The sequence below is a fragment of the Pinus tabuliformis genome, chromosome 9 (genome assembly GCF_031772625.1).
Source record: "Pinus tabuliformis cultivar Carrire ecotype Pingquan chromosome 9, CPIR1, whole genome shotgun sequence".
Lineage (NCBI taxonomy): Eukaryota > Viridiplantae > Streptophyta > Pinopsida > Pinales > Pinaceae > Pinus > Pinus tabuliformis.
Window position 1 is genome coordinate 932100425 of NC_142307.1, and position 19887 is coordinate 932120311.

At 39.7% G+C, this 19887-nt stretch overlaps 1 protein-coding gene and 1 pseudogene across 1 annotated transcript in view; both read left to right on the plus strand.

Annotated features, from left to right (window-relative positions):
* LOC149151816 (N-terminal nucleophile aminohydrolases (Ntn hydrolases) superfamily protein) overlaps window positions 1-19887 on the plus strand; it is a 331242-nt gene that overhangs the window by 158136 nt on the left and 153219 nt on the right. Inside the window, exons 5-6 of the mRNA XM_089440943.1 lie at window positions 11336-11417; window positions 11647-11755. Coding sequence (XP_089297069.1) covers window positions 11336-11417; window positions 11647-11755 — 191 coding nt within the window. The remainder of the gene's footprint in view (window positions 1-11335; window positions 11418-11646; window positions 11756-19887) is intronic.
* LOC149151817 (uncharacterized) lies at window positions 1961-3079 on the plus strand (annotated as a pseudogene).

The window sequence follows — 19887 nt, forward strand, 5'->3', positions numbered from 1 at the left end:
GGCCCTTGGATCAATTGAATGAAATCACAGTGAACAGTAAGCAACCCTAACCAAACCTTAATTACAGTTGACTGAATATGGGTATTATAGTTTGAGCCATCCACTTTTTTAAGATATTGGATCTTCAAATTGTCAAAGTCATTTTGACTTTGGATTATTGTACTCTCTGTGCGCTGAACATTCGATATTAATAATAAGAAGAATTGATGTAGGGTTTTCCCCATCTTGGGATTTTTCCCTGGCTTGAGCCATATCCTTGTGTATTCTTGTCTTGGCTTGTCTTCTGCATCCTTTATGTTCTTTCTTCAGTCACTGTCAGTTTGATAATGTTTCATGAGATTGCTAATGGAAACAAATGGGCTTATATGGAATTTTGAAGTGACTGTCCTAAGCAAAGAACATGTTAACTAAAATTAACAGTTTCACTCATTCAGGTAGGCCTTGACTGAATATTGGTATTATAGTTTGAGCCATCCACTTGTTTAAGATATTGGATCTTCAAATTGTCAAAGTCATTTTGACTTTGGATTATTGTACACTCTGTGTGCTAGACATTCGATATTAATAATAAGAAGAATTGATATAGGGTTTTCCCCTTCTTGGGGTTTTTCCCTGGCTTGAGCCATATCCTTGTGTATTCTTGTCTTGGCTTGTCTTCTGCATCCTTTATGTTATTTCTTCAGTCACTGTCAGTTTGATAATGTTTCATGAGATTGCTAATGGAAACAAATGGGCTTATAAGTGACTGTCCTAAGCAAAGAACATGTTAACTAAAATTAACAGTTTCACTCGTTCATGTAGGCTGTAACAATGTAAGGTTAATTCAGGCAGGCCGCAGACTTTAGGTGTTTAATCAAGGGTCCAACAGGAGTATAAGATTGCTTAGGGTTGGCCGCAGTCATTACATTGACAGCTGGAAAGTCTTGTGGAAATATTGAGAGCTGAATCTAACCCAGATCAACCTGAGAATATGATCGACATTACTAGTGGAAGAGACACAACCTGGAAAGAAGGTCTGGAGAGTACTTGATTTGCAGTATTGGTTGGGTCATCTTCTTGTCTAAAGGCTGTGATATTGGATCTTCAGATTTGGATGTTGAATTTTTGTACTTTCTCTCTCTCTCCGAATATTTGATATTGATAATAAGAAGAATTGAACAAGGGTTTTCCCCTTCTTGGGGTTTTTCCCTGGCTGTTGCAATATCCTTGTGTTTTTGGCTTGTCTTCTGCATTTAGCATTTATGTTCTTTCTTTAGTTACTGTCAGTATGATTAATGTGACTGCTAATTGGAATAAGATGGATTAATAAATGGGTTCATATGGAACACTGAAGTAACTGTCCTAAGCAAAGAACATGTTAATTAAAATTAACATGGTATCAGAGCACAAGTGAGGAAAAGCCCAAGACTAGAGGAAAGTGAAAGCAATCACTGAAAGAAGTTTGTTGTCAAAGTATCCATGATCTTCTCCCTCTCTTTAGTTTGAAGAAAAGACAAAATGAAGTGGACTAATGAGTGCAAACTGCCTAATTGATCTACAACAGAAGGAAGGATGGATCTCTGGCAGTTGCTAAGTTATTCAGCTGTAATGATCTTTCAAGTTCGAGATTCCAGGACTATTTTAGGGCCACTTCATTTGGAGAATATTCAAGTTAGAAGAATTCTGGAACAATGTTAAAGTTTCTCAACACCTATGTCTTAGATCTCTCGCTCTTGAAGATATAAGTTTCATGCCATAAGTTTGTACTATACTCTCAGACAATGGTATGCTCCTTCATCACTGTAGATACCTCAACTCGCATCTCAGGAATGCTTTGAATACTTATCTCAACAATACTGACCCTGCATGATTGAATGTTCATTATCTGATTATGATCTTGCTCTTGGTATAATTATACCTTTGTCTCATTGCAATAGCATATGGTTTATGATTGACTATAATGGCATATGGTCCTGCTGTAATTCTGCTTCGCTCAATTCAACTCTCCAAGTTTCTGTTAAATTTCCAAGGTACACATAATTGAAAAGTTCAGTGAGGATAATTTTGCACAAAGCTATATTTAATAGTTTTAAATGAAAAGTCACTTGGGTGACAATAGGGAAAGATTCATACTGGCATCTGTGGGGTCTCAGTAAATATGAAGTATTCTAGTATTTTTATATATTGTTGGCTGGTCTTGTGTGGTTTGCAGTTTATGGTGCAGTGGCCATTCTTTGTCCAGTTCCTTTCTTCCTTGGTACGTTTTCTTTTGGTCTCTGAAACTCAGAGGAATTTGTAACATCATAACAATGGGCTATTCACAACTTGTCATTGGGCCTGCAGGCAGTGGTAAGTCAACCTACTGCTACAACTTGCAACAACACTGTGAGAGTATTGGTTGTTCCGTTCATATTGTGAACCTTGATCCGGCCGCAGAGGATTTTATGTATTCAGTAGCTATCGATATTAGGGAACTTATATCTTTGGAAGATGTCATGGAGGAGCTGAATCTGGGTCCAAATGGAGGACTTATATATTGTATGGAACACTTGGAGGAGAATTGGCTTGCAGAACAATTGGAGGACTTATATATTGTATGGAACACTTGGAGGAGAATTGGCTTGCAGAACAATTGGAGGATTATTTAGATGATGCCTATCTTGTTTTTGATTGCCCAGGTCACATAGAGCTTTACACCCATATACCTGTATTCCAAACATTTGTTGACCAACTCTGACATTGTAATTATAATGTTTGTGCTGTGTATTTGCTTGATTCCCAATTTGTGTTAGATATAACAAAGTATCTAAGTGGTTGTATGGCATCTCTTTCTGCAATGGTGCAACTTGAACTGCCCCATGTAAATGTTTTGACTAAGATGGATCTTGTTACAAACAAGAAAGACATTGAGAAGTTTCTTGATCCAGATACAAGATCATTGTTGGCAGATTTGAATGAGCAAATGGCCCCACAGTTCGCAAAACTAAACAAAGCATTTGCAAAGCTGCATTTGATTCATGGTACATATTGGGTTCTCTCTGAACTATCTAGATTCCAGAATGTGGCTGAAGATGTTAGGAACAATGCTAGTAAGGGCTAGGACTCTAAATCAGGGTCACATAAGAAACCCTGAAATAATCAGATTTGAAGCAAGCTACTCCAGTAGGTCCTATCAAGAAGTTGTCAGATCTATCACAAGGAAGTCTTGAAGCAGTTAAAATTTGGTAATGAAGGTTACAATATGAGCAACCTTGGAAGTTTCTTTTTCTTTTAAAAGAGAACTTGAATCAGACCCTTGGCGCAACCCCTATAATCATAAGGGATAGTGGTTGGATCCCTGGAAAGCCCAGATTTTGTGATGCCTGAATGAAAAGGAGCTCCATATAATGGATTGGTAGCAATCATGAAGTAGCCGATTGTCTGGATGATCTCATAAAAGGATTTCTTCACCCTGGTTAAAGAAGGATCATGATGATAATTTTCTCTCTGATTTGGAAGTTCACGAATACAATTGCAGTATGATAAAGTCCCATATTAAAGAAGAGTTGCAGATTGATGAAGGCTTACTAAAGTAAGACTTCAGAGGGAGCTATAGAATCCCTGGTTGTCTCTAATATTTTAACTCTGATGATATGTTATATCTCCAAAGCTGCATGGAAATGACTGTGGCTCATAAACCAAAGGAATATTGGCAGGAATGGTAGCAGGTTGTAGACAACTCAATATTTAGAGGAAGTCATAGACACAGGTGCAGCCATTAACATATGATAATCCTCTCATTTATCAAAATTGAGAGGGAGTTGACTTTTAAAGACAAATTCTTAGCCTTGATACACTACTTCCTAAGCATAGACAATTTTGTGGGGATCCTAGTGTTCTGGTATATACCTTGCTACAATTTATGGCTGCCTATTTATCCATGGTCTGTCGTACTATGCCAGGAATTTGAGCTGTCAGTGTGAAGAATGGAAAGAGCACATCTAAGTGCTGTATCTTTTGGGATCCATCTTTATTTCAAAGACAAAAGCCTATTGCTCTGGAAGCATATTGAAGCAGAATGTATACAGCAACAAGCATGGCCATTTAAGGAAACTCTTCAGCAACCATTTATGCACAAGCCAAAAATCATCATTGTTGTATATTGCAGAGTAGGATTTAGAGAATCCATGTTCCACAACAGCTCCAAGTATTGGGTACCTCTTTATTTTAATATGGTACATTGGTGAGCTACCAAGCGCATTGTTGGTTGGATGAGCAGATTTCTATCAAAGTCTTCAGAAAGAGGCTGGGAGTCATGGAAGGACCCTCCCATGAGGGTCACACTTGAGTTGGACAATGAGCTTTGGGATCTCTTCGGGACTTCGGGTACTTCTTGGAGATATGAGTGACATTAGGGTGAGTGGTTCACCTTCCCTTATAGGTATGCTATGAATAGGGTGAGTGGTTCACCTTCCCCTACTGTTGATGATATATGCATAGGATGAGTGGTTCACCTTCTCCTGTGGATACCCTAGTGAGAGATGCATATAGGCATCTGTGGACATGTCGGTGGGATGTGGTTCATCCTTTCCCCATGTGTAGGATGCTTATTCCCTACGATTTGTGGTTGACATGTCAGTGCGATGTGGTTCATTGTTTACCCATGTTGATTTGGGGTAGCATCGGATTTTCTCTAGCCATGAAAATTGGTGGAGAGGCTAAAGCACATGAGCTCTCCAAGACCCAGAAATGGTTTGGACAGATTGTACTTGGTTTGGGAGATATTAAAATAATTAATATTTTTAATGAAGTTCCTAAGTCTAAACTTAGGAAAAATAAATATTAATGGGTATTAATATAAAAATGGGTTAGAAGGTTCCAAAAGTCATAGATCAAGCCAAAGCTAATCTTAGCCGTTGATTAGAGATTTAATCTCAGCCGTTGAAGGACCAACGAGAAAAGTATAAGAGGAGACTTGAGGGTCAGTTGGAGAACACACCAGAGTGATCAGTCATTCATTTTGCTAGAGCGGGGTTGCTAAGCAAAGTTGAATCAGTGATCAACAGCGAGGGGCAGTGAGTATGAGGCAGAGAGGCAGAGATAGTACTGGGAGACTAACGCAGAAGTAGAGAGAGCGAAAGCAGCAACCAGTCCAGGCTACGCAGAGCCTAGTAGAGACAACACAAAGGCCAAAGAGACTGCGTCATCCACGCAGAGGCTGCTGGAGTGACGCAGACGGTCCCAGAGGCTGCGCAGTGCCTCAAAGGGCTGACGCAGAGGGTCCTGGGGTTGATGCAGGTGAGCAGGAGGCTGACGCTAAGGCTAGAAGGGCCTGCGCTGAGCTTTAGTTGTGCCGGAGAAGGTTTCGTGGGACAAGTTTTCTGAATACCTGTTTCCGGATATAGAGGTATTGTTGCCGTGTATTTTTTCTCTGTCGGGTGAGCCGGTTAGGCACCCAGTTGTACTTAGAAAGACTACATAATAATATAACCTTTTGAATAGCTACACCGGTTTTCCTGCATTGGGTTTTTCTGGGGACATTTGTCCAAAAATAACGGTGTCACTTGTGTGCTTGTTTTCTTTTAGTTGATGATCTGTAGATGTTGTGACTGTATTGTGCTTATTTCGACATTTAAATGTTTTAAATAACTTATTCGAATTTAAACAAGTAGAAGAAATAAACCAGCAGAATACAGATTAATTTTTTAACAGGTAGACTTAGAAAATTCAACACCCCACGTGTAGGATCCTTCCTACTATCGCTGGTTGGCATGCGTGTAGGAAGTGGTTCATCCTTTCCCTACTCTCGGTGATTTGCATGCGTGTAGGACGTGGTTCATCCTTTCCCTACTCTCGGTGATTTGCATGCGTGTAGGATGTGGTTCATCCTTTCCCTACGATGGTTGTGATGTGCGACTGTAGGATGTGGTTCATCCTTTCCCTACAATGGTCGTGATGTGTAACTGTAGGATGTGGTTTATCCTTCCTACATGTGGTTTGTGATATATTCTTTCCCTTCTATCAATTTAGTATCATCCTACCCATGTAGCCTGGGACACATGGGAGGTACCTCTCATTTGGCCAATGAGTTGGGAAAAGTGGATAAGGACCATAGCACTATCGATGGATGCATTGTGTATTGCCATACTCCCTATGTCTAGGATGCATGATGTTCAACAACTTGATCACTTGGGATCAAGTCCTATTGGGGTTTGAACCCTGGTTATGTGGGCTGACTTTTGTCAATGGAGAGTGGCAAGGTCTTGTGGCTCACTCTTGATCGATTCTTCTTCATTATTCATATCAGTATTCAACAAAGCATAGATGAGATGAGATACACAGATGGTATGTGTCGTCAAGATAGTTCATGATCACTGGATGGCATGATTGGATAAATTGGCAGGTGGAATTCTCCCTTGTGGGGGAGTGTTAAAATTGGAAACTAGGGCCAAATTCCACTTTGGACAACTCTTCTGATGGAGATAATCATTGCATTAAATTCCTCTTCTCGAGAGGATCAAAATCGACCTAAAGTCTGCCATATTTGGTTAAGGAAAAATGTGTTTTTGAATTAAAACTCTCTCATGTGCAAATGTTCAAGGTCGGCCTCACCCTAATGTAGGCTCAGGAGAGCCCAAACAACATGACTCTTGACCTCAACGATTTGTATATAAAGGAGTGGTCTCCAATCTCATTTACATATTCTTGGGCTCCCATTCTTGTGATAATATATCTCTAAGGCAGCGAAGTTGATTAGGGATTAGGCATGGAAGAATTTGGGCATATCTCTCTTATTGCAGTTCCAAGTTTTTTCTCTGAGGCTGACCGCGAGAACAAGTGATGTTTGTTGTGTTTGGGTATGTATTATGATGTGTAAACTCTCCTCCAAGAAGGTCGTAGCTACAAACCTTACGTTGCTGAACAGTGGGCTGACTTTCTTAGGCAAACAAGACCGAATATGTTAAGGGCTAATCTGGGCCAATTGAAGAACTGTTATGAGCAGCTTTCATCATCCTCTACAACCCGAGATCCCTCAGGAAAGAAGTCGCAGGCCTCAGGATTGTTTGGGAGATGTTTCAAGCCTATTAAAGATAGGGTTTCACTCATTCAAGTAGGCTGCAACAATGCAAGGTTAATTTAGGCAGGTCGCAAACTTCAGGTGTTTAACGAAGGTCAAACAGGAGTATAGACTGCTTAGGGTCGCCCGCAGTCATTACATTGACAACTGGAAAGCCTTGTGGAAATATTGAGGGCCGAATCTAGCCCAAACCAACCTGAGAATATGATCAACATTACTAGTAGAAGAGCCGCAACCCTGAAAGGAGCTCTGGAGAGTACTTGATTTGCAGTATTGGTTGGGTCATCTTCTTGTCTAAAGGCTGTGTTATTGGATCTTTAAATTTAGATGTTGAATGATTGTACTTTCTCTCTCTATCTCTGAATATTTGATATTGATAATAAGAAGAATTGATCAAGTGTTTTCCCCTTCTTGGGGGTTTTCCTTGGCTGGTGCCATATCCTTGTGTTCTTGGCTTGTCTTCTGCATTTGGCATTTATGTTCTTTCTTCAGTTATTGGCAGTATGATTAATGTGATTGCTAATTGGAATAAGATGGATTAATAAATGGGCTCATATGGAACACTGAAGTAACTGTCCTAAGCAAAGAACATGTTAATCAAAATTAACATGTATCTTTGGCCCTAATCACTGAACATCAAGGGATTTTCTGTGATTTATTGGAAGGAATTTGTGATAGATTCAAGACTCGCGTTTGGGCTAATCTTGTGTGAAATTCAAGAAAATATCCTCAAGCCCTACCTAGTGACCTTAATCCTAGAGCTCCATTGATGAATGTTCTCATCATTTTCTTAAATTCAAGATGAAGTTTGGTTCTTAAGGTAACTCGACATCCTTGTAAGTCTTGTTTACTGTAGTAATGGCCTGAGCCTTGGACTGAGGTACGATTTGGTCTGAAATTAATTCTTGTGGCATCATTGAAGCATTCTTGTTGGCACTTTTGATTATATTCAAATTTTTTAGTCCAAGTGTTTGAGATTGATTGGTCTGATAGACCTAATAAATATTGTGGTCTTTCTTATAAGTATAATCTGAAGTATTCAAATCTTGGCAAAGTTAATTGGCGCTTTTGTGCTATAGCAAAACGCTTTGGCATTTGATTGGTAGATGCATACTACAGTGCTGCTTAATCTTAGATTGTTTTGAGCTTGACTTGAATAAATATTTTCAGATCAAGGTTTTTAGGACCTAGGTCATTACAATGATCATTCATTAGGGACAGATCACTTGTAAAGAGAATTCAGACAACGAAGGTAAGAGTCAATTTTTGTAGGAAAGACACTTTCAATCATCAACAGATTGGAAGGCATCAACACAAGACTTGATTTTTGCAGCAGTTGAAGAAGTTTGGTTTGTGAAAATTTCAACAATTGCAGCAATTGGAAATTATTCTCCTAACTGTAAATTTAATTATGCAGCTTATTTGCTACGACAAATACTGAATAAAATGACAAATGCAATTTTCACCATAAAAATGCAACGGAAAATAAAATGCTGGAAACTGAGAAATTCTAGCATACACACATCAAAATTAACACAGTTATTTTTGGACAAATGTACCCGGAAAAAACCCAACTTGGGAAAATCGGTGTAGCAGTTGAGGGTTTTTATTATTATGCAACAGTGAAATTTTGAGTACAATCTATGGAAGCCCAACTAGCATTCGAAACAACAAGAAAATCTAGCCAAAATTATCTAAGGGAATTTCCCTTCCTCCACAAGCAACCCTGACACAACTTAGCTTCAGAAACTCGTCCTTCTGGATCCCTCATGCTGGCTTCTGCGCAGTGCTTGCGCAAACCCTTGGACATCTATCCTAGAACTGCCTTTGATCAAGTCGTTCTGCCTGTCTCTGCTGAGGAAAATGATTCTCCGACCTTCTGGAAGACTTTCCAGGCCTCTGGAAGCTGAATCAATTTTTCCTCCATCTAAATCGAATTGCCCTTTGAAGCTGACTGTGTAGTGCTCTGCGCTGCCTCACTAGGAATAACTCGACCTCTTGCTGCTGCCTCTTCGGATTTGGAAAACTTCCTTCGGATCACTGTCTCTGCCCCTCAATGTCTCTGCTTCCTTCTCTGGCTTTCTAGCAACTGCTACTGCTCTCTGGAAATCGAACTGCCAAGGAAATTGAACTTTGTAAGTGTGTTTTCCATCTACCCATCGACTTCTTCTTATAATCTTCTGTTGGGGCTCCAACGACCAAGATTAAATCTTAATCAAGGGCTAAGATCACATTGCAGTCGATCTGTGTGAGTTTCTAGATGATTCACACCCTATCTCAATTAAATCTGATTAATTAACCACTTTTCCTAAGTTTAGACTTAGGAAATATTTAAAAATAGGCTAATAATCTAATTGAGACACTTCTAGGTGGAATTTCTAGAAACGACTTTTGGGTTATGGAGAACTCTTGTGTTTTAGCCTCTCCACAAAGTTTCGAGACTAGAACATCTCCGATGCTACAACAACTAACATGGTTTGGGTTTGCAATAAGGGTCTTGGGTTTCATTGTCATTTTACAACAATTGAAGAAGTCTAGTTTTTTAGCAGTAAGGGTGTCATTGTTATATCTCTTTTTTAAGGGTGGTTCACAGGTTGGCTGCTACATCCACAGAAAATCTGGGCAGATCAACCCCGAAAGGAATCTTTTAAAGCCCGTCGGCCAGACTAGTAGGGCCTAACCCCATGGGCATCGAGGAGAATTGACCCTGTGACCTCCCGATCGACGAGGTACTTAACAACAAGGATTCGACTAGTTGAGCTAACCCTTGGGGCAGTGTCATTATTATATCATTTTGCAACAATCTAAATATCCTTTTAAGTGGGTAATTGTCCCTGGTATGGGAGCCCACAGTTGTCTGTCCATTTTATTATCATATTCAGGGTGGTAGGGTAGCGCAAGGCAGGAGATTGAAGTCTCCTTTAGGTTGTAGCTTGAAAAATACTTTAGGGTGGCAGGGTGGTGCTTGTAGGGTGTTGGAGCATCTTATCAATTGCAGCTGATAAAACTAGGGCATTGGAGCGTCCTTGCAGTTGGAGCTAGTAAATTGAATGCTTTTCTAGAGTACCAGGGAGTTGGGGCTTCCCTTTTCAGTTGGAGTTGAAGCATAGTTTTGTATTCATAAAATATTAGAGAAGCGTTTGATGGTTTTTCTCCCGGAAGGTTTTCCACCTAAAATTTCTTGTGCACTGTTCTCTTGATGTGTTGATGTTTTATATTGTTAATGCTCTGAAAATTCAATAATTTACTAATTGATAAGAAATACTAATTCACCCCTCTCAGTATTTCCAGCAAAGAAATTCTAGATTTCCATTTTCTAAGATAGCCTAAAGGGTTGAGACTAATATAGAAAATGAGACCTCAACAAACAGATTATGGATCAAGTCTTGTTTATTGTCTTCCATTATATAAATTTTTATTTTCCATTTTAAGGTTTGAGTCCTCAAACCCTAGGTCATTAACACGTGTAACACATCCCAATATTAAAAATTAAAATGTATATATATATCCTAGCATGTCAAGGATCTTTGATGTAGTGACCAGCTTTTGTTGGTACTGATTCATAGTTGTGAGGAGTTGGTGGCTACAGTTTTCTTACGGTTTCCTTAACTAAGGTTTGGAGAGCTTGACTTCTACCAACCTTGTGATAAAGCTGCTGTATGTAATTTTGTGTGTATAAAGTTTCCAGATATTGTGTACTTGCAGATTTGATTTTCAGTTTATGTTATCTTCATGATTGAGTAGATTTCATCCTTGGTTATTCATAGTGATTTGACATAACATATAGTGGAATTGGTTAAGTGATTTAACACATATTTGGGAGATAAAGGAGCAGATTTACTGCTGTTATAATTCTATAGTGAAACATTTCAGAGATGTTATATGCATTGAAAAGTTTGCTCTAAGGTCTGTAGCATTGTGGTATTGAAATACCCTCATATGGTATTTATTTTCTTGGGCTGCCTGGTGAAATTGGGTTGAAGGAAAGTGAAATATTGCTGTTATAATTTATTGTTTCAAATAAACCCTGAGGGTGAAAGCTCACAGTGATTAGATACAGGAAGCCTCAAGTAAATGTGAGATTTCAGAATTGCATTAATATGCCTAATTCTCAGAAGTCATACAAAACTAGTGTCTTCATTTCTTTATTTTTTGTTCAAGGAATATCTTCCACTTTCGTGTATATTTGACAAAGTGTTTTTTCCTGTTTTTGAGCGTGGCATCCTTGATTACTATCAATTAGTCAATATTCTCAATTAAACCTTTTGTCGGGTTTTTGGGAATTCCTGGGCCATACAGGTTCTTGGTAGGTGATGGAGCACGTGAATGGGCAAAGTCAAGGGGCATTCCTTCTGCTGCATCGGTCGAAGAGGCTGATATGGTAAAATTTGTGAACTAATACTCACATGTTGATAAGTTATATTATCTGTGTACTTGATTAATTGATTTCAGTATCTTCTGTTTATGGTTTTATTTCATTTTGTTTTTCCGATTCATCATTTAGCTTCTTATTTGTCTTAGATTTCAGCTGAGTAAATATGTGATTTTTTTGTTATAATTTGACATTCCTTACCTTACTTTTCAAAGCGTGGGTAAAATGTTTGAACTAGTTAATGGTGACAGAAAGGAGAAAACAACAATGGTTGAAGTACAAGCATATGCTTCGTGCTGCTAAAGAAAGGAGCCAATCATCAATGCTAAAAGGTCTTATCAAACCAGGTATAAATGCTTTGTCAACTAGAAGAAATACCCACTTTTCCGTTTTTCTTGATTCTTTGGTTAGTGTTCCAAATTAATAGATATTTTGTGCTAGTACTTTTTCTGTATTTTTGAAGATGCATTTGAGTCATTGTATGTGTTATTTTATATTGCAAACTAGCAGATATACCCATTTTTCAGTTATTCTTGAATGTTTTTATTTGTGTGTTCCACATTATTAGATAATTTTTGCTAGGACTTTTCCTGTATATCTGAATGTTCATGTAAGTCATTATATTTATTATTTTGTGGTTCAAGGGACTTAATTATTCCATTTAAGATGTTGTTGTAGTACACTTGTTGGTAATATTGTTGGTTTGGGGGATTGCAATGTCCCAAATGAAAAAAATTTGGAACAAACCCCTCACATAAAAATTTCATTCACTTAACAGAAGATTGCCATGTAAAACCCAAACACCGGAAATTTGACAGAAACAACAAACCCACAAATTGCACGAAAATCTCATTAAAAGATGACAACATGAGGAACAATGAGAAATGCAGTAGCAAAATCCAACTTTATTATATAGAGATATATGCCAATACAAAAGCTGGGAACAACCCTCCAGCCTCCAAACTGAAATAGTAAATCAAACACTACACTTGTGGATTCTGAATAAATCCACCAAGGGGAGATGGGTGCTCGCCCAATCTCTCTAAAACACCTGAGGGTTTTCGTCCTGGGGCTACTAGCGGAGTAGAGAACCGGGTTCTCAACCTCTCATACAAGAAACAATACGCAATCCAAGATGTCTCCAAATGACCTACTCCTCCCCTTTTATAGATCTAATGGATCGATCTCCAAGCCTCTAGAAGCATTTTATTTTATTATTTTATTATTAGTCTAGAAGCTCCTCCATTGACTTTATCTTAAGTGACCTTTTAATTTTATTTTATTTCACTAAAGTCACTTTTGGCCCATTTCCTCCAATTAATTAATTTTCATTAATTAAATGACTAATTAAAGTCATTTTTAATCAAGGAAAATGGTATATCACCCACCATACTCTCTTCGACCGTTGGAAGTCACTTCTCAGCATCCCATCTTGTAGATCTTCTCGTTCCGGTTCCAACGAGCTATTACACTGAGGTGTTCCATCAGTTAATCTCCCCGGAATTCCACCTCGAGCGTAATTAATTAAGTCCCATAATAATGCTAATTTTTGAAAGTTGTCGGAATGCGACGGAACAAAAGGCAAACTGTGCAGATGATGGAATATGCCAAGCTAATGCCATCAAATCCCATAAAATCTCCTCAAAACTCCATCAGAACCCCTGATGACATAAACCTGCTCCACTGACCTGGCCATCACCTCCCCTGGAAATCCACCTTGGTTGTACTATGGAGAAAAATAAAAATGGGGACATTACAGTCCTCCTGCCCCAATATTGCTTGCCCTCAAGCAATCCAAATCTGTGGACCAATCTGGTGGCCCAATGCAAACCCAATGCCTGGATCCCATATGCTGAGACCTAATGCCTCGATCCCATATGAACCATTGGGTGATGCTCTGCTCCTGTGTCAACCCACCATGAATGGACCCCTCAATGCCCGGATCTTAGACCAATCTTTGACTGAACCTGTCATCAACAAATCCTCCTGGATCCCAATGCCACCCAGAAAAAGTATTAAGGCTCCAAGGCTCCAACTGTGCTATAACTCCAACCGTGAATGCTGCAACATCCACCGCGTACCAACTCATTACCTCTCTCTAATCCAACCCTTGGCTTAAACCAAGGTCAATCTCATCATGCTGATGCTGTGCTGAAATACTGTTGAGTGGCCAACCTACATCCTGCTGCCAATTGAAGCATGTAATATCCCTCACCTCTAAGGGCTCTTGCAATATAATGCTTATGACTAAAAATGACACTCCATCAATAGGGTACTAGCTCATGATCTCTCGCCAATCCAATGCATGCACACCTGTGCAAGGGATATGTCTTCTATGCTGATACTGGTCCATGCTCAACACCTGATGCCCTACCCGGTCAATCAAAACATGTCTGAGAAATCTTGTTTCTCTCTCTCTAATGGGAAAAAGTGGGCACACTATGCTGCAAGCCCTATCTATGTACTCCTGGAGAGTGCTGCTCCCTGAAAGTCATGCTGCTCTGCCAACTGCCTGTGCATCTACCGACACCTTATCAGTGGGTCGGCGCAAAGATGGATGCACCACCATCTCCAACAGCTCCTGTCGTCTACTAGCCTCCTGCAAGACTACCCTGTCAATCTCCAACACCTATTAAGGGCAAGTGTCTGCAAATACTACCTCCCTGGAGGCTGCCTGCACATCTGTCTGCTCCACTCCAATGGCTAGCCCCAGGGGTGTCTGCACATCCTCCATCATGGGCTCAACATGAGTGATTAGTTGACTCTCCAAAAATGGCCCATCCTGCACATTGTGTGTATCATCTGACTCATGCTCCTCTTTGTGTTCTCTATGCTGAATCATCAGTTGCTCATCTGCTCCTTGATCTCCTTCCCTCATGGGAACAATCGGCTGCTCCTCATATTCCTCTACCACACATGGATGCATATCTAGGCTACTTTCATCAACTCCACACGACTGCTCGTGCTCCTCAGAGGTAACATCATATGAACCCATGGACTCATCCAACGAAGAGTCCTCATCCTGAAAAACATAATGAATATCTCCCTGCTCTACCACTGTCATCTCCTTAGTGTCACTCAAGCATGAGTTGTCAGGTCCCCGAGGTCCTTTGCAGATGAAGCAAAGTCCCTTCCACCAAACCTGAGTAGCTCCCTGGACAATTGTCTCCTGAACAACGTGATGTTCTGCTCAACCAACCTCTCGGCTAGTTCATAGGCAACAGGTGAGACCAACTGTTCTCTCTTCCAAATGGACAACAAATGAGGCTGCAACTCTCGACAAATGGCATCACGACCTCTCATACATGATGACAAGATGGACTGTATGTGTGCTATGACTGTGTTAGGATGATGTTTCCTAATACTGAAGAAGCATTGGAACATCTGTAGGATCAACCCATCACACTCTAGATCAAACATGATTTCATAAGTCCTAGTCATAGCCATAACTTCTAAAATCTCAAGCTTCTTCCCAAAGGTAGAGCCTGCACTGTGGTCCAAGTCCTGGAAAGTTTCTACTACCAGTCTGAAGACTCTCCTCATAACATCATCATTGTAAGGAGCTATAGGTGCGGTCAGTCTCATGATGTTACTGAGACATGATGCAACTGGAAGTTTGATCCCTTCACAAGGTTCCTCCAAGAACTTGGGATGTATTAAAGCTAGCATGGCTAGTTTCAAAACCCACATCAACTTATTCCCCTCTAACTGACTGACTCTGGAAAGGAGGGCATCTAGTTCATCAAGTTTGAAGAGAACTTTCCATGTGACCATCGTGTGCTTGAAATCTGTCCCAAGTGCAAATATTTTGTGCCCTATTTCTTGCCCCTTCTGCACATCCTTTGGCTGTTCTCTCTGAAGAATGGCACATACCCTTTTTGAGAAGGGTCTGCTGTTTGTTGCTGCTGGGATATTAAGGGAGTTTATAAAGGTTTGGTCCATGTTTTGTTTAATTGTGTCGAGTACCTCAAGCAAGGCTTTGATTGCAAACTTCCCTAACACAACTTTTGGCACTCAAGATTCTGACTCTACAACAAGACTCCCCACTTAAGAAATAGATTTTGACTGTAAATAATGATACATAGCAAGGAGTCAGGACCAATGACATACTTAACCTACACACTATGTCTGTCAACTCAACAATATTAATACATGGTATTATATTTATGACAACCTCCTACTTTCTGTAAACATCAGTGTTGTAGTGGCATCATATGCTGATGCTTGTCCATACACTTTGCTGTCACACAACATCACTAGCATCAAACCCTACTACTCATCAATACAATCAATAGTCTCACATAAATATCCTAGGCTCACACCACAACAAGATTCAGACAACAGTATAGTTACTCATGCTCAGATTTCATGACGATACAGGGATATCACAAGGCTATAGAGATAATATCATGGCAGCTAGACATCAACCTCACTACTGATTTAACCCCTGTACAAACACTGCTTAACAGTTTCAAAACACCAGCCCAACAACTACATTAACCTTTACCTTTGTTGTCAGCAAGATCACAATTTGCTTATTTCCAACAATAGTAAAATATGCACCTTCTTTTCTCAAATATCAGGCTATATAGTTTGTAGCATATGAAGATACAATGTTCAACACTTAATTATAAGAGGAACATCGGTCAGAAATGGTGCATAGCAGAACCTGGAATGTAGGAGCAAGCTGAATAACCTTGAATGAGCCCAAAATCTTTGCGTATATTATAACTCACGATTTATCCTTTTGTGCCAGTAGCCCCGTTGGCTCTCCCACAACTCCACGTGTTTCAGAAAAGTGTCTATGGGACTGTCAAATGAATTGCTCGATCACATCACTACCTATTCACCCAAGCTCAACGCTCAAATCCCTCTGTGCGTCGCTACTCTTGAAATGGACACACACACACTATCATTCTCCCCCATTCACTGTTACCTTCGCATCCACTGGCAACTCGACTCTTGAAATTTGTCACATTGACTTTGTTGAATTCAATTGCTAATCTAATTCTTGTCTCTGCCACTGCTTATACATAGTCACCGTTTCGTCCATTGCGGCCAAAAATAAAGAAGATGCCCATTTTTATAGATAGTGATGTTGCTAGATGACGTCCTGGTCCGCAGCTATGATTCATGGCAAGTGGATCCCACCGATCCAATTTTCCCAATCTGCTACAAGAAAAATACGATCCACCAGTAATTTGCGTGAATTAACCACATTCCTCTCCACAATATTATTGCCGTCGGTCACCCAGTTTTGAGAAATTTGATCCTAGCGGTGGAATCCTGCTCGGCGGCCCCCAAAAAAAAATTCGGTCCTCTTAATTTGAATTTGGCCGTAGATAAAAATTTGCGCGACCTTCACTTAGATTCAAAGCTCGTATTGCTTCCAGTTACGTGCAGCCAATGCGAATTTGCTCTTTGCTGACCGCAACGTCTCCCATGGTTTGACCCTGCCAGTGGATTGTTGCTCCTTCCGTAGCTGTGGGATGTGTAGATTTTCTCACCTATGCACTTAGTTGAATCACCGCTAGTAGTTCAGAACTCTCTTCAACAATGGCCTAACAAGTCCATCAGATGTGTACTCGATCATGGTCTTTGGCTATGCATCAAGAATTCACGACCGATCTCTGGTAGTGAATCAACGACTCCTTGTGTATTCAATGTTTATGCAACAGTATGCATGCATAAACATTGATCCACTGGTTCTACCCAAGCCGACCAGTTGTCAATCAAGATTGGAAATATGTTCATTGGTCAATCATGAAATGAGTCGACCCTTCTCTGATAGATGCTACGACCCCACAATGTTTGTTATACTTTGATGTCGGCTTCTATAAAAAATGTTCACGGCCCTCAAGAATTAAAGGCTCTCAGCTACTGAAAAAAATTCGATCCTGGGGCAATTCGGTCCTCCAATAGTGAACTCTGTTCTTTAGATTTTTCAAGCAGATCTTGATCCCCAACTATTGAATTCGACTTTCTAGATAAGAAATTGATCTCTAAGTATTGATGGCAAACCCAGAAATTCGATCTTCAAAAGAGATGATTGGCTCCTTTTTGACCAAGAGTTTGTTTCAGAAAATCCCTGCTCCCATTCCCGCAGTGGATCTGCTTCAACAATTTGACACTTTGCAAAATCATTGCAAATAATCTCGAAACCCTCGAACCATAATAGTTGTAACTGAAAACCTGCAGGCTAAGCCAAGACCAAAGCTTTGATACCACTGTAATGTCCCAAATGAAATTTTTTTGGAACAAACCCCTCACAAAAATTTCATTCACTTAAGAGAAGATTGCCATGTAAAACCCGAACACCGGAAATTTGACAAAAACAATAAACCCACAAATTGCACGAAAATCTCATTAAAAGCTGACAACATGAGGAACAATGAGAAATGCAACAACAAAATCCAACTTTATTATATAGAGATATATGCCAATACAATAGATGGGAACGACCCTCCAGCCTCCAAACTGAAATAGGAAATCAATCACTACACCTGTGGATTCTGAATAAATCCACCAAGGGGAGATGGGTGCTTGCCCACTCTCTCTAAATCACCTGAGCATTTTTGTCCTGGGGCTACCAGTGGAGTAGAGAACCGGTTTCTCAACCTCTCATACAAGAAACAATACACAATCCAAGAATCAAGATGTCTCAAAATGACCTCCTCCCCCACTTTTATAGATATAATGGATCGATCTCCAAGCCTCTAGAAGCATCTTATTTTATTATTTTATTATTATTCTAGAAGCTCCTCCATTGACTATATCTTAAGTGACTTTTTAATTTTATTTTATTTCACTTAAGTCACTTTTGGCCCATTTCCTCCAGTGAATTAATTTTCCTTAATTAAATGACTAATTAAAGTCATTTTTAATCAAGGAAAATGGTAAATCGCCCACCATACTCTCTCCAGCCATTGGAAGTCACTTCTCAGCATCCCATCCTGTAGATCTTCTTGTTCTGGTTCCAACGAGCTATTACACTGAGGTGTTCCATCAATTAATCTCCCCAGAATTCCACCTCAAGCATACTTAATTAAGTTAAGTCCCATAATAATAGGCAAACTGTGTGGATGATGGAATATGCCAAGCGAATGCCATCAAATCCCATAAAATCTCCTCAAAACTCCATCAGAACCCCTTATGACATAAACCTGCTCCACTGACTTAGCCATCACCTGCCCTGGAAATCCACCCTGGCTGTACTATGGAGAAAATTAAAAATGGGGACGTTACAGGGATGGCGTGGGTGGGGCTAAAATGCACAAATGGTTGAGTGATTCAACCTGTTATGTCTTGGATCTGCAAGGATCTGCAAACAAGATAAGTCCAAATCTTCCAAGTGCAAACTCTTGGGCAACCTAGATGTGCCACCCACTATCATGTCAGTGGCCACTTTCTGTCTCCTTAGGCTGATTCTTTTCCAGCACAAAGGGGGTTTCCCTAAATAAAATTATCAACATGTCCATAAAGCTGAACTAGAAATATCAGGTATGGAAAAATAGATATAAGATATGCAATATATTTTTGATGGTAATTTCGAGTAGATCAGTGCCTTGTCCTAGGGCAGTGGTGTCAAAATAATCCTCAGAACTAGGAGCTTAATTATAAAGTATACTTAAACCGGCAAGATGATAGGGTTAAGAAATCTACAATGACATTCTTAACATAGTCAAATCCAACATAAAGCTAGGTTAATTAGGCTAATTCGAACTCATCTTTAAGGCTAGGTTTAGGGCATATGCAGTTAATAACTTAAACAAAATAATAAAATTTAATAATTTATTAAATGATCAATGATCAGTGGTCGGCTAAACTTCCTAACTGTCATCCTTCACCTTATTTATCACAACTCTTTTTCCTCTTCTCTGTATATCAAGTCCTGATGATGAGTCTTGCTCTAGACTCGAAACGTCGACAAGAAAAAGATGAACACTGTGGATTATCCGAATTCAATCTCTCAAATACCACTCCACAGAAACCTGCAATCCAACATTCTTAACATGTCAAGGGAGCAATAATGCCCTCCTGCAAAGTTTATCCTCAAGCTGGAACAGACTTACTGTGTTGCATAAAGGTCAAGTATATGCACTAGGAATGATGCTATGGCTCACAATACAACCACGCAACATTTGTACCACAAAGCAACTTCAAAGCTGAATGATGCAGCAAGAAGACAGATTTCTATCAAAGATCGGTCTGAAATTGATGAGACTTGAAGAGCACAAAACATCACACTTCTCAACCTCTTTTCATGCTGAAATAAACACTGCAACAGTAATAATATTATAGCAGAAAACCAGAGATACAATTATCAAATGGCGGCCTTACAATATGACACAGCAACCCTGCATATCTCCATAATAAACCCTGATTTTTTCCCTCACAATTCCTTCGTTTTCCAGTGCCTACTGGGGAAGGGGGAGGGGGAGGGCTCTATTTTATAGCCTCTTTCGTAACTAATTTTACA